This window comes from Patagioenas fasciata, chromosome 9 (assembly GCF_037038585.1).
Source record: "Patagioenas fasciata isolate bPatFas1 chromosome 9, bPatFas1.hap1, whole genome shotgun sequence".
In the NCBI taxonomy this organism is placed as follows: domain Eukaryota; kingdom Metazoa; phylum Chordata; class Aves; order Columbiformes; family Columbidae; genus Patagioenas; species Patagioenas fasciata.
Genome location: NC_092528.1, coordinates 10,081,175 through 10,097,521, shown reverse-complemented (window position 1 = coordinate 10,097,521; position 16,347 = coordinate 10,081,175). Strand labels below are relative to the sequence as shown.

General features: G+C 42.9%; 1 protein-coding gene across 2 annotated transcripts in view; it reads left to right on the top strand.

Moving 5' to 3' along the window:
* The first annotated feature begins 1,390 nt into the window (after nt 1–1,390).
* Nucleotides 1,391–16,347, top strand: part of LOC136105341 (glypican-5-like) — a 349,014-nt gene continuing 334,057 nt past the window's right edge. Inside the window, exon 1 of one of the 2 annotated variants that reach the window (XM_065845058.2) lies at nt 1,391–1,652. In XM_065845058.2, coding sequence (XP_065701130.1) covers nt 1,484–1,652 — 169 coding nt within the window. In that variant the 5' untranslated portion in view covers nt 1,391–1,483. The remainder of the gene's footprint in view (nt 1,653–16,347) is intronic. The other variant, XM_065845059.2, reaches the window with a different exon arrangement.

Sequence of the window (16,347 nt, the reverse complement as noted above, 5' to 3'; positions counted from 1 at the left end):
CTTTGTGTTTTTTTTTTTTTTTAACTTACAAGTTAAATGTTCTGAATCAGATTTTTTTTTTTTTTTTAAGATTAAGTCTTGCTGTCCTGATAGGAACAAAATTAATACAAGCAAATTGCTTAAATGATATACAGTTCCAGCTATTAAAATACAACTGAGGCAACTATCTACAGCACTGAGCTCAGCCTCTCATTACTACCTATAGGACTGTATAATGGTTAGATTAGCTGTAGGTGGGTTCCCCTGTTGCTCCAGGAGCACATTAGATGCATCTTGAGGCTTGCAAGCAACCTTAAAGAAATCAGACATAATGGTAATTCTTGTAGCTCCTAATGTGCTCAATATGCCTGAAAGGTACTGTGCAAACAGGGCTGTTCATGGGAGACTTCTTGTGTTTGGCTTATCTGGAATTTGACTGTTTTCATGAAATTGAGAATATTTATGGAAGCTGAGCATAGTTTAGTGTTGAAACGTGTGGTAAAGCAGTTGATACTGAAGCATGCTTGGGGCAGTGAAGAGATTGCAGAAGACCCCTCTGATGGTGACACCAATGCTCTCAGCCCAAGGAGGGGTCTCTGTTGCCCCAAATAATATAGGATGGAACTGCTGCTGGCTTTTATACAAAGCAACAATTTGTATGTGTAGTTGGTAAACAAGGATGCACTTCCTGGTGCAAAGTTTTTTCTAGTCTCTGTAGTGACTGTTGGTTGGAGTTAACACTTGTCTCATGAAGACTCTTCCATAGCCTCCATGGCATCTGCTAGGAATTTCAGAATCAAAGCAAACCATGCATGATTTCCCAACCTCCTGTGCTGAAGATTTTTATATCTACTGCACTGTTTCCGATCGGTACCAGTTTTCCTTGACAACCCACATTCCTCTCAGCTCTGAGAGTGCATGTCTCCGTTGGTATAGATGTTCCTTCTCCTGCGACTTTGCAGTGACTTGAGTTGACCCGACCCTGCTGTCCGGGACAGGCCCTGCAGAGGCTCTACAGATGCTCTGCATGTTATGGCTCTGTAAGAACTTGTGCGCTCAACTTCACGGGAGGCTGCACAGCAGTACGCCAGCAGTGTCCGCAGCCGCCTTGCGCTGCCTGGCGTGGGTCAGCTCGGGGGGACGGGGGGGTGCTGTGCCTCGCCCCAGGGCTCCGGCACCCCCTCTCCATCTCTCCATCAGCGCCGGTGCGGGTCCGGCGCGGTATCAGCGCAGCCGCCCGTCAGGACTCACTCCTTTCCCTTTTTCTCCATTCGCTCCCTCTCCCCAGTGCCGGCGGAAGCCAATGGGCGGGGGGCGGTAGCGCCCCGCTCGGACCCCGCGGGCGGGGAGGGGCGGGGGTGGGCGGCGGCGACCGCACTCGCCGACGAGGAGCGCGGGAGGCGGGCAAGGGCAACGCCGCCGCCGGGACTGGCGCCCGGCACCGCCGCCCGGTACACGGCCCGCGCCCCGCAGCGCTCCGGCCCGCGGCCGCCGGGGGAGCGAGATGGCCGCCGACGGGAGCCGCGGGGTCCTGGGGCTGTGGCTGCTGGCGGCGGCGGGGCTGTGCGGCGGGGTGGCGGCGGGCAAGTCCCCCAGCTGCCACGAAGTGCGGACGGCGTTTCAGCTGCGGCAGATCGGGCCCCTCAAGCTGGTCCCCGACGTGCCCACGGCCGGTCAGTACCGAGCCACCCGCGGGGTGGGTGCTCCGCGCCGGGGGGTGCGGGCGGCGCGGGGCCGTGCTGGGCGGGCTTGGAGCTGTGGGGTGACCCGTAGGGCTCCCCCGGCTCGCCGCTGCTGTCGGGGGCTGCTGCCTGCCTGCCAAAAGCCGGGGCACCGCGGGTGCCTTCGGCCAGCGCCGGCTTTCCTGCCGGTCGCAGGTAGCGGGGAACTGCGCGGATTTGGCACGCGTATTACTAAAAGAATTATAAAAGAGACCGGGATGACTCTGTTTTTACATTATGCAGGTATTGCTTGTTGATCGCCACCGTAAGCACTAGGGCTTTTTTTTTTTTTTTTTCTTCCCCCACGTTTACCACCGGTGTGATCCCTTTGCTAAGTACTTTGAGCAGAGGCTTTCTTCTGCAAAGGATCCCGTTCTTTGAAGGCAAATTGGTAACCGAGTCATTAAGGAACGCTTGTTTTGCTGACTAGATGTAGGGATCCTCGAGCAGGCTGGGAAATACGTTTTTGACTTCTGAATTAGGAAGAGTTATCTTGCAGATGAATTCAGGAACGTTGACATAAGGAAGGGCAGAGGTGACATCTTAGAGGGATACAGCCCACAGAACTTAGCGTTTGCTCAGTTAAGCAGTAAGTCTGTGGTCTTAATACTTGTGGAAGTTGATGAGTAGTGTTCACTTTTGCCTTTTCATACAGTTTCTGAGCATTATGTGGCAGCAATGAAATAGAAAAGTAACACACATACAATAGTTTTTTCTTCACATTCTGTGCTTACCCGTACAATTATCTTTATTCCCTGTAAGGGGGATGAAGTATGTTAGAATGTCTGAAGATGATGAAACTCTTCTGAATAACCATGTATCTATCTAGATAATGAGGTCACATCCCATGTTTAAAAAAAATGTTTACAAGAACTGGAATATAGAAGCAAAGACTGTCAGTCTCGTAAAACAATCTCTAGCTGCCTCATGCTAGTTGCCTCTAGGTGCATGGTGGTATAAATGTCAATTTCAGTTGTTGCTTTATTTTTTTTTTACATTTGTTTTAAACCAGGTCAATTTAAAGACTGAGTTTGATGGAAAGACTTCTTAAATGAGTTTTAGTTACATTTATTGGTATGAGTTTCTGTCTTAATGACTTTTGATAGGCCAGTGGGCTGACCTCTTTTCATAACTGTTACGACTGTAAATGATTGCACGGTGCTAGTGATCTTTACCTTTGTTTTACATGAAGTAGTTGAGATGACGCATGGCTGTAAAACTGTCTGTAAGCAAGGAATCATTCCTCATTTTGTGGCAAGAAGAGATTTGCAGGAATAGTATTTTGAACCCTGAATTATGGTACCTCTCTCTTGTGCTGATAGAGGCATCAGATCACACTTGTCTTTAAGAGCTAAATATGAAAGGTATTTAAAAAAAGATAAACCAAGGTTTTTCATCCATTTTGATGCATGCTTAACTGTCTCTTTCTGGAAGAAATTCTTCAAACTTTAAATTGATTGTAATACATTTTCTATAAAATTCTAGTACTGTAGATGAAACTTGGGGAAACTGTACTTTCAGTAGGAAGATGTAGGTGCTGTGATGCTTCAGGGATGTTTCATTGCATTCTTGTGTCATACTGAACTTGAATAACAAGCTCTCAGCAAACAAGTAGCATGAGAGAAGGTGAGGAAGGGTAATGCACTTTTAAATTTTAGCTCATAAAGGTTTCTTTTGAAGAGGATGATTGGAGCAGAGGAGAGCTGAGGAAAAGTGATGCATATTGATCTTTCTTGTTCGTAAAGTATACTCAGCTCTACCAAAGCTTGTGTGTTTTAATGATACCTTACCAGGCAGTAATGTCCCTTGTCTTGTGCCCTCTTTTAATTAAGTACTGATGTGTTTTCCAGTGTCTTCACCTGGCAGCTATTACCGGTGGATATATCTTAATACAACCCCCTACATATATACACTCTCTCTCTCTCTAGGACATCGAGGCTCATTTTATTATGTGTCTAAACAGAAAAATGTTGAAGCATCTCCCTGAAGACTCTGGAGGGTTGTCAGTTAAAGTGGAAGAAGGGAAGAGTGGTGGGCAGCTGGCGGGAGACACTGGGAGGCAGCGTGCTCAGCTAAATGGTGCAGGGTGAAGCCTGTGGAGAGCTTCCTGCTGACTTCTGCACATGCACTGGGGTGCTCCTCAGTTGTCTGCGTGTTGATTTTGGCTTGTTTTCTCTAGAAAATTGAACTTTTGCAGTCCTGTTGTCTGTTTACTAGATATTTTCAATCACAAAAGTGTTGAAAGCCCTTGGCTGATCTTAAGCTAGTATTTATAGGCTAATGCAACAAATCTGGCAGAGGTTGAAGTCTTAAGGTTTATTAAGTTCTTATAACCTTCGGGAAAATCATCAGTGCAGTTGAGAGAGGCCCAACCCAGTGCTGGGTGAGGCATCAGCAGCCAGATTATTTGGTGTATATTTTCTGTCTCCTTATGGGTGGTGCGCGTTTCACCTGTAATAAAATTAGCTTCAGATATTTGGGAGGGTTTGCAGCCTACACCCTCCTGTGGTATTAGTTGTGGTTGAAGTGTTGAAGTTGCACACTAATGGATCCCAGATACAATGACAGATCCTGGATACAAGCTTCGTGGGGACTAGTATCTGTCTCACCACGTTACACATGGTCTGCAGACAGGCTGCTGTGATCCCCAAGTGGGTAGAAGGGACGTCATTGTGACCTACAGTGAGGTGGACAGTGGCTTTGGGCAGGACCTACCAGCCTCTTGTGTAAAATGGAGCAGCAAGGGAAAGAGGAACATTCCTGGGTGGGAAATGAGGGGGAGCTTTTGTTTTCAAGGTGTGATATGAATCTGTTGTCAACCTTTCTGAAAACAGCCACCTTCTGAATTGTGCTCTGTGAGATGCCTGGGAACCTCCTCTCAAATTTCTTTTCCATGGTTTCCCACAAAAGATTTGAGATTTTTCCATCCTGAAATTTTGTCCATTAATGAGTGGAGGACTAAGGAAGACGAGTGTTTTGACATGAGATGTATAAGAGGCTCAAACAACAGGTGTTTTTGAGCAGCAAATCTCCTTGGTCTGTCTGTAAGACTTTCTTGTCCACTAGCAGAGTCTGTGCTGCTACCTGGTAGCCTGCTTTTCTGGAACAGACTGGATGTTTCAAGGTTAATTTGCTGCAAATAGCAAACAGATTGGTCAGGTAAGGGTACTGCTGCCTTGGCAGTGATTCAGAGGAAAGGGGTTTTTTTGTCATCCCCAGACTGGAAAATGAGGTAATATGTTCCTGCTCTTGTACTTTATCACAGGCTGAGCTGGGATGTCTTTGTAGGAGCTCCTCGGTTAACATTTTGATGAGAGAGAATTATATGCTGTCTCCAGGGGTGAAGGGCTGTGTTAATCCTGCCAGGGGACTAAGCCTTTGCTTCCAGGGAGTCTAGATACCTAAAATCTGATGTGTACTGCTACGTGTGGTATTCCTCCCAGCATGGGGCTGCTATTAGTGATATCCTGTGAGCCCTGGGTTGTATTACAGCATAACTGCCCACTGACATGGACTGTGTTTAAAGTTCTGTTGATTCACAGGCTCTTCTGTGGCACAGAGTGTGGTGGTGGCTGTTGCTGCTTTCCAAATTCACAGTAGGAAAACTCAATGAACCCAACTGCAGTCTGTGACTTGTCCACATTCAGGCAGTGAATTGTAGCAGAACCAGAATAAAAGTGCCCCTCCCAATTGCTTTGCTAATTGTGTAACTGTGAGAACATTCTCCCTGTTTATATAGACTCAGTTCTGTCTCTGCTTATTGACTAGTGTATGGTCACATAAAAAAAAAAAAAGTGTGAAAACGTAAATGTAGAGAGAGAAGAATTTGGCTTATTTCTGTTAAGCAAGGAAAATATTGGTCATTTGTGGAAGAGTTCTGGGAACTCTACCTTCTGAATTAATGTACTAGACTGGATCTCATCCCACTATTAAACTAGCCATTTTATTATTAAATAGGTCACGCCACACTTTATTTTCCTGTTTTTACTCTCTTATTACCACTCAGCTCCTTATTTCTATCATTTTAATGAGAACACTGTAATTCCCCTGGTAAAGGTGCAGTGCTGAAACACATTTTGCTCACAGCAGCATTCTGTCACAGTCACTTGTAAGTCTGGTGCGTGCCAGATGTGAGATGTACTTGCTTTATTGGCTCTGGAGAAGTTTTGCCCCATCAGAGTGAGTGACTAAAATCCTTTGGCGTGAACTGCGATTTATACTTGGGTTTGCTGTTCACCTGCATGTGTGGTTGTGTGGGACTGCCCTCAGTGCTGTGGATGAAGGAGAAAGGCTTGCTGCATGAGCACAGTCACGTTAATACTTAGAAACAGCGTAGGGTGGTCAAAATTTTAAGAACAGGCACAAAAAGTGATATTTTTTTCTATGAGGTTTCTTTTGGAAAATCCTGATTGTTGTAAGAAGTTTGTGAAATGTTCTTGGCAATACTTGCAACTTGTTATAATTACACTCAGTATTTGTTTATTTATGGACACACAGACCTCTCAGTGGTTTAAACCAGAGAGCTGTCCCATTGGAGAGAGTGGGCTGGTCCACTGTGAGATGGATTCTGTTCCTGTCTCTGTTGCTCTCTGAATAGCCTAAGACAAGGCCAACTGTGCCTCAGTTTCTATTTCTGCTGGCTGTGTCATGCAGTGTTATTTTGAGGGGTGTTGATGAAGAGCTGCCATGAAAGAGGTAGATTGCAGCCGAAGTATCAGTGAGTTATACCTTCATCTTTTCAGGCTGACAGGAAGCTACCTTGGTTTCTGATGAATGAGAAGCTGAACCGAAAGCTGTCCCTGCTGCACTTGTCTCATGCAGAGGCAGTCCCAAGGAGGCCACAGGCTTTCCAGCATCTGAGCAGTCACAGCTGCGCTCTGCACTTGCTGCCATGGGTGTTCTGAGCAGAAGAAAAGCTATGCTTTTCCAGCCTGCAGCTCCTCTGGAGTAAGGGTGCTTCCTCCATTCATCTCACGATTTTATCACACTCTTCAGGCTCAGGCTGTCACCGAAAGTGACGGTCTAAAGCTGCTGATGGCGGTGGATACAGGCAGGACTCACACCAGCAGTAATATCTTTTTCTCCTCTCTTCCCATGCCTTAAATTTCTCTTCGGTATGGGACCAGCTGCCCACTCTGTAATGCCCTTCTGGGAGTAATCTATATGCAGAAAGTCTGCTTAAACTTACTTAGTGCCTCATAAAGATGGAATCACTGTTCCACTGCGAGATGGAAATCTGTAGTTCTCATATCTGTGAGCATCAGAAAAAGCAGTGTCTTTGGTGACTTGTGTGAGCATTTGGTCCAGGTGAGCAGAAGACTAGTTTAGTTATTCAGATCAATCTTTCCTGTAAATGACTTGGGAAGGCATCCAAGAGTCAGCAGAGAACCTGCTCTCCCCCAGCACACAATCATGTTATCAAACTGAGTCAAGGGAAAGAGCCAAGCATTCCTGCAATTCACATGGTCCATTCATTCTCAAAAATCTCTGCTGAAAAGACTGCATAGTGATATATATGTGTGTGGTGTTTTGTTGTTTATTTTGTTGTTTGTTTTTTTTTTTTTTTTAATGGTCAGCCCAAAATCTGTTAATTCTGGTGTTGAACTGGATCTTGGTGTGGAGAACAAGCTTAGTAAGAAATTATCCATCCTTAAAATACTGATAGCTCCTAAGAGCTGGCTGTGTAGCACCTTATGTGCTACTGAAGTTTTGCCATGAGATTGTAATTGGAGAGTAATAGAAATATATTCCTCCCACACCCCACTCTAGTATTGCAGGACTGAGCAGTCAGTCCTTAACCAAAGGGCAGTACAAATGAAAGGCATTAATGTGATAAGTGGAAACAAAGTTGGCATGATGATTGCTATATAAATCAATAAAATAAATACATCAAAATGAGTAAAAGCTTTTATGAAGATTAATCATGAAAATTGGCATGAACCTTGAGGATCTGTAAAAAGCAAGTATATGTGTAAAACGTACCCTGGGCAGTAAAACAGATTTCTTTTTAAAAATGGTTTTGCTTTTACATGGTATAAAACTAGAGCTGTAGTTCCAAGTATTGCAAAGTCTTTCTAATTTAATCTTTCTCCCATGAAAGCATAGAATGACAAGATCAAGAGGCATATGTTTAATAATACTTCAAACACATACTCATCACTTACCAGTTGAGAGCACAGCATCTGCTTCTAGGGGAAAATATGAATTTTGATGGATCAGAATCAATTTCTAACCAGCAGCCAAGCCTATGACATAGAATTTATACTTGGCCTCTCAATCTCTGTCAATTTGATTAGGTATCACTATTTAATATGGTAGAATTATCTTGATATCTGTAAAGAGGTATTTACAGATACTCATTTCATTCATATTAAGGTAGCTTCTGAGTAGCACCAGTGGATGAAATGAGGTACCTAGCTAACATTTAACAGTTAAGGATAAAAAAGATAGGGAAGCAAGTCTGTTTCTGCCTTCCACCAAGCACTTAAGATTTTTTTTTTCTTGAGGTAACATATTATTTGATGGAAAAATGCAAAATATTTCTGCACGATATCTTGTTCTGTTTGGATCTTGATCTGTTTGGATTACAAAAGTAACCTGGGCCCCAAGCTAAGAGCTGGGTCTGCAGGATTACATGGTACAGGCTTAGGAGGACAAGGGTTTTCTCTCTGTTCTCTCATGACCCAGGGTGGTCTTCTTTAGATCCAGGTGTGCTGGAGACTATGGATGGTCAGGACAGGGAACTGACCCCTGTTGTGTGTAGGGCTGAGGGTTGTAGGACTGTGTGCTGAACTGCTCTGCTGCTTAGAAAGAGAAGAGGTGTCCGGAATACTATTTTTAAGGTCGCATTTTGTCTGTATCAAGAGCTAAATATTTTGTGTAGCAATGCTGATACTTGGAATTAGCCCTTTGTGTCTCAACTCCTTCAGCAATGCTGCTCCTTACAAACACCCTGTAGGGACAATATTTCCATCCGCATTTTAGGTTGTCAGATGAAACCTGGGTGGCTGAGAAGATTTTGCCAATTCTGTATCAAGTCCTGTAGTCTAGTGGCATCTGATAGCAAGTAAATCTACACAGCTTAGAAATGCAATGTAACCAGTTCCACTGCTCCATGGTTTTCTTCAGACACTTCAGCTGCCTCTGGTGGGTTTAATCCTGAGAGGTTTCTGCACTTTTATAGTGGGGTGGCACCCACAGGCTCACTCTGGGTGAAGGTGGTGTCTGCATGCCAAGGGCTTGCCCTGGCAGTTTTACAGACAAATTTTGTATAGTGTTTGGCTGTCCTGGACCTCCCTGGAGCTTTGAGTGCCGTTGTACAGCACCAAGCACCTTAACAGTGTTTAGCAAATGATTTATGATGGAGCAACGATAACCTTGCCTCTTATTATAGATAAGCACTATGCATATACTTTCATGAGAATAAATCCATCTATTTTACTCTTTCCAGTAATCAGTTTTAAAGGATGGTAATTAATTACCTTCTTGATGTATTCATACATGCATGATTAATGTGTAAAGTTTTTACTTGTGAAATTTCAAGGCACTAGTCCAAAGAATACGGAAAGAACTTAAGACAATGGAGGAATTTTAAATATCACAGATGATACTATTAAATTTATTTGCCATTTAGTGGACTCAAAAGTCTCAGGAAGTATCATTGATGCATATAATATCCGCAGGTTCTCTTGCATTTTGATAGCTAAAGCCTAGAAATAAAGTGCAAGTGTAGCCAGGCAATTGCAGAGGAACTTCAGAGCTGTGGAAGACAGAAAGTTACTCCCCTTGAAGTTGTTTCTAATCAACATTTCCCCTCTTTTATTTTGATATGTATTTTTTAGCCTTCTGTATCTGATTCTGTGCCATATTCTGCTTCCTATGTTCTTACTGGGTTTCTTCTAATACTGATGGTCAACCTATATATGCATTTGAAGTATGCATGTATGGATTTTTGGTCTTCTAATGGCTACACTAGTTTCCCAGGGTCATGGTCTCTCCCTCTCCAGAGTTCTTCCATCACAGGGTGGGTGTGCTGGCTGTTCTGGAGGGCCATCCTTCTCTGAGGAGCTCGTTCTGACAAAGAGCCCCCGCTCTGCTGCGCAAACCACTGTCAAGTCCTTTAAAAACAAATGAGAGACAAATTTCAGAGTGCCGCTTTCTGAACCTGACAATATCAGATAGGTCATGGTAGCTTTGTTTGGCAGCTAGTTAAATTGGATAGTTCAGCACATCCCTAGATGTTAATGGTTAAATGTATTCATTGTTCCAACAAGGGCCCTATTCATAAGGAGACTATTCTCTGCTCGTTATGCATGCATAATTCCCATTAATGCTACTGGGGGTTAAGTGTGTATAGTGAGGGGGGAGACTGAAGCTTATGTTTACACATCCATGTTTGCACTCAGAGAAGAGGTTTGTAACACATGAGAAATTGATTGTATTTGGACAGATCCCTCGGCTTTAAATCTCTGTTTTAAAGAGGGAATGAGAATGGGGGAAAGGGTGATGCATAACTGATTACCGCCTCACACACACTTTGTCACTGATTACAAATATTGCTGTGGTGCTATTATTAGAGAAGCCTTTTGAAAGTAACTAAGTGCTCAAATTCGAGGTTCTCACTTGAGTATCAAATGATGACTCCGAATCTTTAAACTTAAGCACAAAGTTTGCAAACGTTTGACTCATGTTAATCAGGGTGACAAGATTTTGTGATTTATTATACAATATGGGTATTTTTCCATAGAAAACCTTCAGATTAAGATTCCTTACTCTTAGGTGCACATCAAAGTCGTGTAAAAGCCATAAAGAAGCTAAGCATTGCCTAAGAAAGCCTTTCAAGTTCCAGAAAGTGCTTGAACTACTGAGGGTTTTGAAGTGCTCTAATCTCTGACATGGGTGACGTGCTAGGCTAGCACTTTTTTGTTTTGTCACAAATCATCCATGCACATAGTGCAAAGGGACCCTGACAAAGTCATTTTGCTTTTGAAAAGGGCTGGTTTTTTTCATACCATTATGTCTCCCATTCACATCTACATGTTTGCTTCCACTTTGTTCACGTCTAAGTAGCAGGGCATTTGCATAGTCTTCCCTTTGTTCTTGGTAAATATGGAGTAAAATGAGCAAGATCCGTGCTGTGAAATTAAAGCTGTACTCTTGAGAGATCTTAAGGGCCAAATCCTCACAAAAGGTGCAGCAACATAGTGCCAAAGGGAGCTAGTGTCCAGAACAGCTTGCCCGGGGTGTTTTTGCTAGGAAATGTGAATAAAAGGAGAGTAATCTGGTGAAAACTGGGTGTAATTAGAAAAATACACTGCTGAGAGCTGTTGAAGTAATAGAATAATAGTAAATAGTGCTGAAATGGACCTAAAGTGATCATCTGGTCCATTCCTGCTACTTGCAGCTAGGATAAGCTGTGTTTAAATCAGTGACAAAATCACAACCTTTTTAGGCTGTTTATTCCAGTGCTTAATTGCCTTGCTGCTTTGATTATTTTCCTAATGCAAAACCTAACTCTCCCTTGCTAAAATACAGACCCTTCTCTTGCCCTATTCTTAACACCACCTTCCCTGCAGTAACATTGATGTACGTGACAACTGCTCTGGTTTGTTCTGATCCGAAGCAGTGCTCGATGCATTTCCACTAGTGACAGATATAGCATTGAGCTATTTCTGTGTAAGTCAATCCAGCCTAATTTTGGGACACACACAGTCCAATGAGCTTTGTAACTAACTGCATGTGTCCTGAGTCTGAAATAAATTGGACATAAAGCGCACTAGTGTAACCTGGAATGAATGAAGTTAATTCAAGATGTGGTGACTCATTAAATATCATAACTTGATTTGTTTTCTGAGCCCTCTATTGTAAATTTTAGAGTATTGTGAAGAAGGAATTGTGTAGCAGACACTGTTAGAAAGGATAGGAATAATGTGGGGATATCAAATACCATGCTTATTAAAGCAAAATAACTAATGCATAGAGTTGCCGTGTAATAGTAGAGGGGAGCATGCAGAAAAGTCAGTTTTCAAGTGATCAAACTCTGAAGAGCAGCTGAGTGGCAAGGTTGCTAGTGTAAAACTGCCATGTTGTAGCACAGCAGTGTGGAGATACCTGGGACATGAGGCATATGTGAAGTAGGCTTTCTCAGGGCTGCAGTGAGGCATTTGCACCTAACTTGAAAAAAAACGTATTTACTCTAGACTTTGGCATTAGTTAACTATGTTGTGGGTGTGTAGACAGGTAGCAGGAAGTCGGGCTGCTGAAAGCAGAGGAAGGTGGCCAAAGTTTTAGGTCTCTTGCTAATAGAAACTGATGATCTCCAGTTTTCCAGATAGAGAATTGCTCTGGCCCATAAGCCTCTGTTCTTCGGTCTGCAATATTTTTTTTGTTACTGATGTAGGGAAATTTTTCTTTGTGGCTAAAAAAACAACACTCAAAGAGATTGGGATTCTTTATGGTGACTGTCTCCAGGTGGATTTGGCCTTGCTCCAGCATGCTCCGGATAGCTCCAGTCTGCTGCTGTACCTTGGATGATGCTATGCCTGAATTCAGATTATCCTCTACTGCTCCCAGATTAGAGCTTGTCTTGCCACTGCAAAGCATGAATGCCTGTCTGCAAAATATGTAAGGCTGTGTTTCGCGTGACTTGTCCTGGGAGCCTGTCAGAGGATGAAATCTCAAACCCTTCTGTCTCATGTTCCTGCCTCGTTGTCCTTCCATAATGAAATGCAAAAGGTGGGAACTGGAAGGATCGAGTCATGTTTTCAGAAGGGACGGTGGCTTGCACCAGGTAGAGTCTGCTCCTGGTACAACCAGAACATTTTCCATGACCTAGGTGGACAGAACAACAAAGCAAAGCAAAGCAAAAACAAATGAGGAAGGGCAGGTGGCTATTTCCCTCCTGACTTCAGAAGAACCATCTTTGTAAGTGTAAATACTGATATAGCCCTTAATTTCACAGGGGTTAGATTGGCTTGCTGTTGCTTTTTGGACCACTTAATACTGTCACCAACCCCTTGATGTGTTTAGGTTTTAACTGTTTGACCTTGCGTTGATTTCAATTGAATGTAGGCAGCTAAAAATCAAAAATACTTTTCTGAGATCAAGTGTGTGTCAGCCTAAGGTAACTTAAGCGTTTCTAAATTATATTTCTTTGTAAGTTCATTTTTCTGTTAGTCTTGACCTTTTAAAAATGGGATTTTCTGTTAATTTTGGGTTTTTTTTTTTTTTTTTTTTTTAATCATGGGAAGTTGTCTGTGGTTTCCTGACTTTGCTGTTAGAACAGGATTCACTTGAGAGTTTGACCCAAAGCCTGCCAAATTCAGAGCTGTGTTTAATCTCAAACTGCTAAATCCCTTCAAAATAAAGCTATGTTCCATCTATATAAAGCTGTTGTTTATATGACTGATGCCACTGGGTGTCTTCGTTAAGAACAGGGATACTGAACCAAACCCTCTGGTATTACTTACCATTCCTTTTTCCTACCCTTTGTGCAAAATATCACTTATGTAGTCTAGCATGGAGGAAGTGATCTCAGTATAAATCTAGGTTCAGCCTAGACCATCAGAAACAAGCTACTGGCCTCTTGTATGTGCCCTGTGGGGCTGTCAGCTGGTGCTGTTGGGGTGTGGGACCAAGCTGCTGAGATAGCACTTGCGAATTTTACTACTTCTGGATGCTCATGCTGAACGAGTATTCATCTCTAGTTAGACTGTCATGGATGTTGGGCTTTTTTCTGTCTACTGTGGGTTGCCTTCTAATGTCTGTGCGTCCAATTTGTGGCAGCAAACTCTAGTTTTACATCAGTGTCACTGCTCCTGACAGGACTGGAATTATCTGCACAAGGAACTGAAGAAAGGGAGCAAGATGCAGAGACCTGTAACCTTGCTGTTGCCTGTTTCAATTAATTACTGTTTTATAAGTGATGAAATTGAAGAATTGGGCCTGGTGAGAGGTGTCTTGTCTAGTCATCAGTTGCTTAAATTTGGTACAGGTCTGTAAATGATTGCTATTCCTTTTATGTAAATAGTATAGAGAGATCATAGTGCTTTGAATAAAAGTTTTGGGCTTTTCACCTGGATTTTTACAGGTTTTTACTCTTTCTTCTCCCTAAAAAAAAAGCAATAAGTTCAAATACTGATGAAAACTCTAATAGAAACTGTCTGGTAAGCCTGGGTATTACTTTCCATGACTTCAGAATAGGAAATGGCAAAACTGGTTTGGGATTTGGATTGTAAAATTAATGCTTCATGGAAAGACTGGTAAATATGTTTAAAGGTAGCACATGTCTGTGTACTTGGCTTCCTGTATGGCTTTTAAGTGAGATGGCAAAAAGGAAGTATTTCAAATCTTAGTGGGGGAGTGGAGGGTCAGGAAATTGTTGTTCCTCATTTCTCCCATACTGCTTTTCTTACAATTTCCCTTTCTGAAGCTATGGCCTAAAGATCTAATAGTCTCTTGGTTTCTTTAGGTTTTTCTTTGCTTTTGTTTCTTCTTCCAGTCTAACTCTTACATATTTTTATTGACAGATAAAATGAAAGAGAATAAGAAATACAATTGAACATTGAAAGTATTAATATCTTTGGAAGTTTTCTGTGCTGTGCCACCTTATATGGCTCTTACTGCAGTGGGGGGAGCATATTAGGAAGCAGTTCCTATTAGAAAAAAGTCATCTGTCATTGGTAAAACAGTTGGCATTAACATCTGAGTTGTCGTTAGACTTAGATGTTGAGATGAATGAGGCAATTCCCAACTATCAGAGCTATTTTATTTAATCTCCCTGGAGAACTAGATAGGCAGCCTTGTATTGATTTGCATTCTGAAGTTCTCTTTATAAAACTGTACAGGTCTAGAAACCTACATATTCCATTTAAAAACAACTTCTGTTTTGCAGTAAACAGTAAAATCCACAGAGTGGTACCTACTTGTGTCTTAGTTTAGGCTTTCTACCATATGTGGTTTCTGTGGCACTTTCTTCAACTGTGGCAAGGCAGAGTTCTGTGGCAGTGAAATGCTTTCCCCATTGGAGAGCAGAAATGTTTGTTTGTTTGTCCATCCCTGAATGATACAGAGCAGGAAGATTTACCTTAGGCTCCTCTAGAAAATATTTTTGTATGTATTCAACTCGTGTTGGTGAACAAAATGTATAGGAGTTTCTGCTGCGAATGTGGTGAGACATAATGAAGGATGAGTCATATAGACTCTAAATTCATGCGAGTTCTGGTAATGTTTGTCTCACCTCTGTATTGCAGTTATATATGTTGTCCCAGGGAAGCTGAGGAAGGAGCTGGTATTACAGTAATTAATGTAGAATCCCCCTTGATATAGACCCACTGACCTCTGTCAGCACAGATTGTTTTAAAATATACTTTATGTGCATGAGTCTAGTTTTCATGCTTTTATATTGTCTTTGGGAGGAAAGGGAAGGATGGATCCTCAAGAGTGTAAATCTTTTGAATTCCCATGAACACTCAGCAAGCCCTTTAGTATTCATGATCTTACTCTAAGGAAGTCTCCCAGATAGACCCCCATGCAAAGAATTTATCTCACTTAGCACTAGACTGATGTGAAGTTATTTTATTTGATCAGGATTAAACAATTTATCACCCATCTAGAGGAGTGCCAGGTCTGGAGCCAGTGACAACAGTGCCTGCCCTGCTCGGTGCCTGCACTTAATACTCAGTGCCTCTTCTCAGCTCTGCAGTTCTAAACATTCACAGTTTGGACTGTGATTGTATACAGTGGGTTTCTTGCCTTCTACTGAAATTATGCTGCTTCTGAGATGAAGACTGGCAGGGGGAAGACCAGAGGAGGGAGTAGTGAACTCTGGGAGGTTAATCACTCTTTGTGTCTTGAGTATTTAGGATTGACACGAAAGATGCATCTTCTGACATCCCACTGAAAACCAGGCTGTTTTGGGAACCACTGAAAAGTCTCTAATTGTAGGTGCTTTGTAGGTATGTTACAGAATTTTCCACTCTTGTGTACCTGTTCCAGCCCCTCTTATTACTCCAGTGTACAGAACTGAAGATCAGATCCTCCCCTGTAAGCCAACTACATCAGTGAGGGAGGATCTTATAGCCCCAGCTGCTTGGCATCACATGTTGCTGTATGTTATATGTGTATGTTGTGGGAGCTCCTTGCCTTGCTCCACCCAAGATTAGACCAGTTAAAGTCAGTCATCTATTAAAAACAACCTGATTGAAGGTGCCTGGGGCAGATTCAGGTTGAGTGCTCATGGGAACCATGTCACAGGTCCTGTAACAGGCATGAGATGAGCAACAGTGTTTGTGACTGCTGCCTTGGCTGTTTGCCTTCAGCCTTCCAGATACAGTTTCCAAGGTACATCTGAGAAACCTGGAGGTGATTGGCATGGGCAGGTCTCTCCCTGCAACAGCTGGTCTTCCTTTCAGGGAAGCTGAGGTCCAAGAGCTGGAAATGTCTCCAGCTGCTCTGCTTCTCCAGGGCATCCCGCAGGTATGCAAACAGTTGGAGGAGGGTAGGCGGAAGGGAAGCTGGGTGGCTGTGGGGAAGAAGAGTAGAAAAGGACCTTGTCTGAGGAGAGTGACAAGTGGTCAGAAGAGAGAGTCAAGAGAGTAAAGGGAGGAAGGGGCTTAGTTAGTGGTTGTGTAGGTTTTGGTGAGTTGGT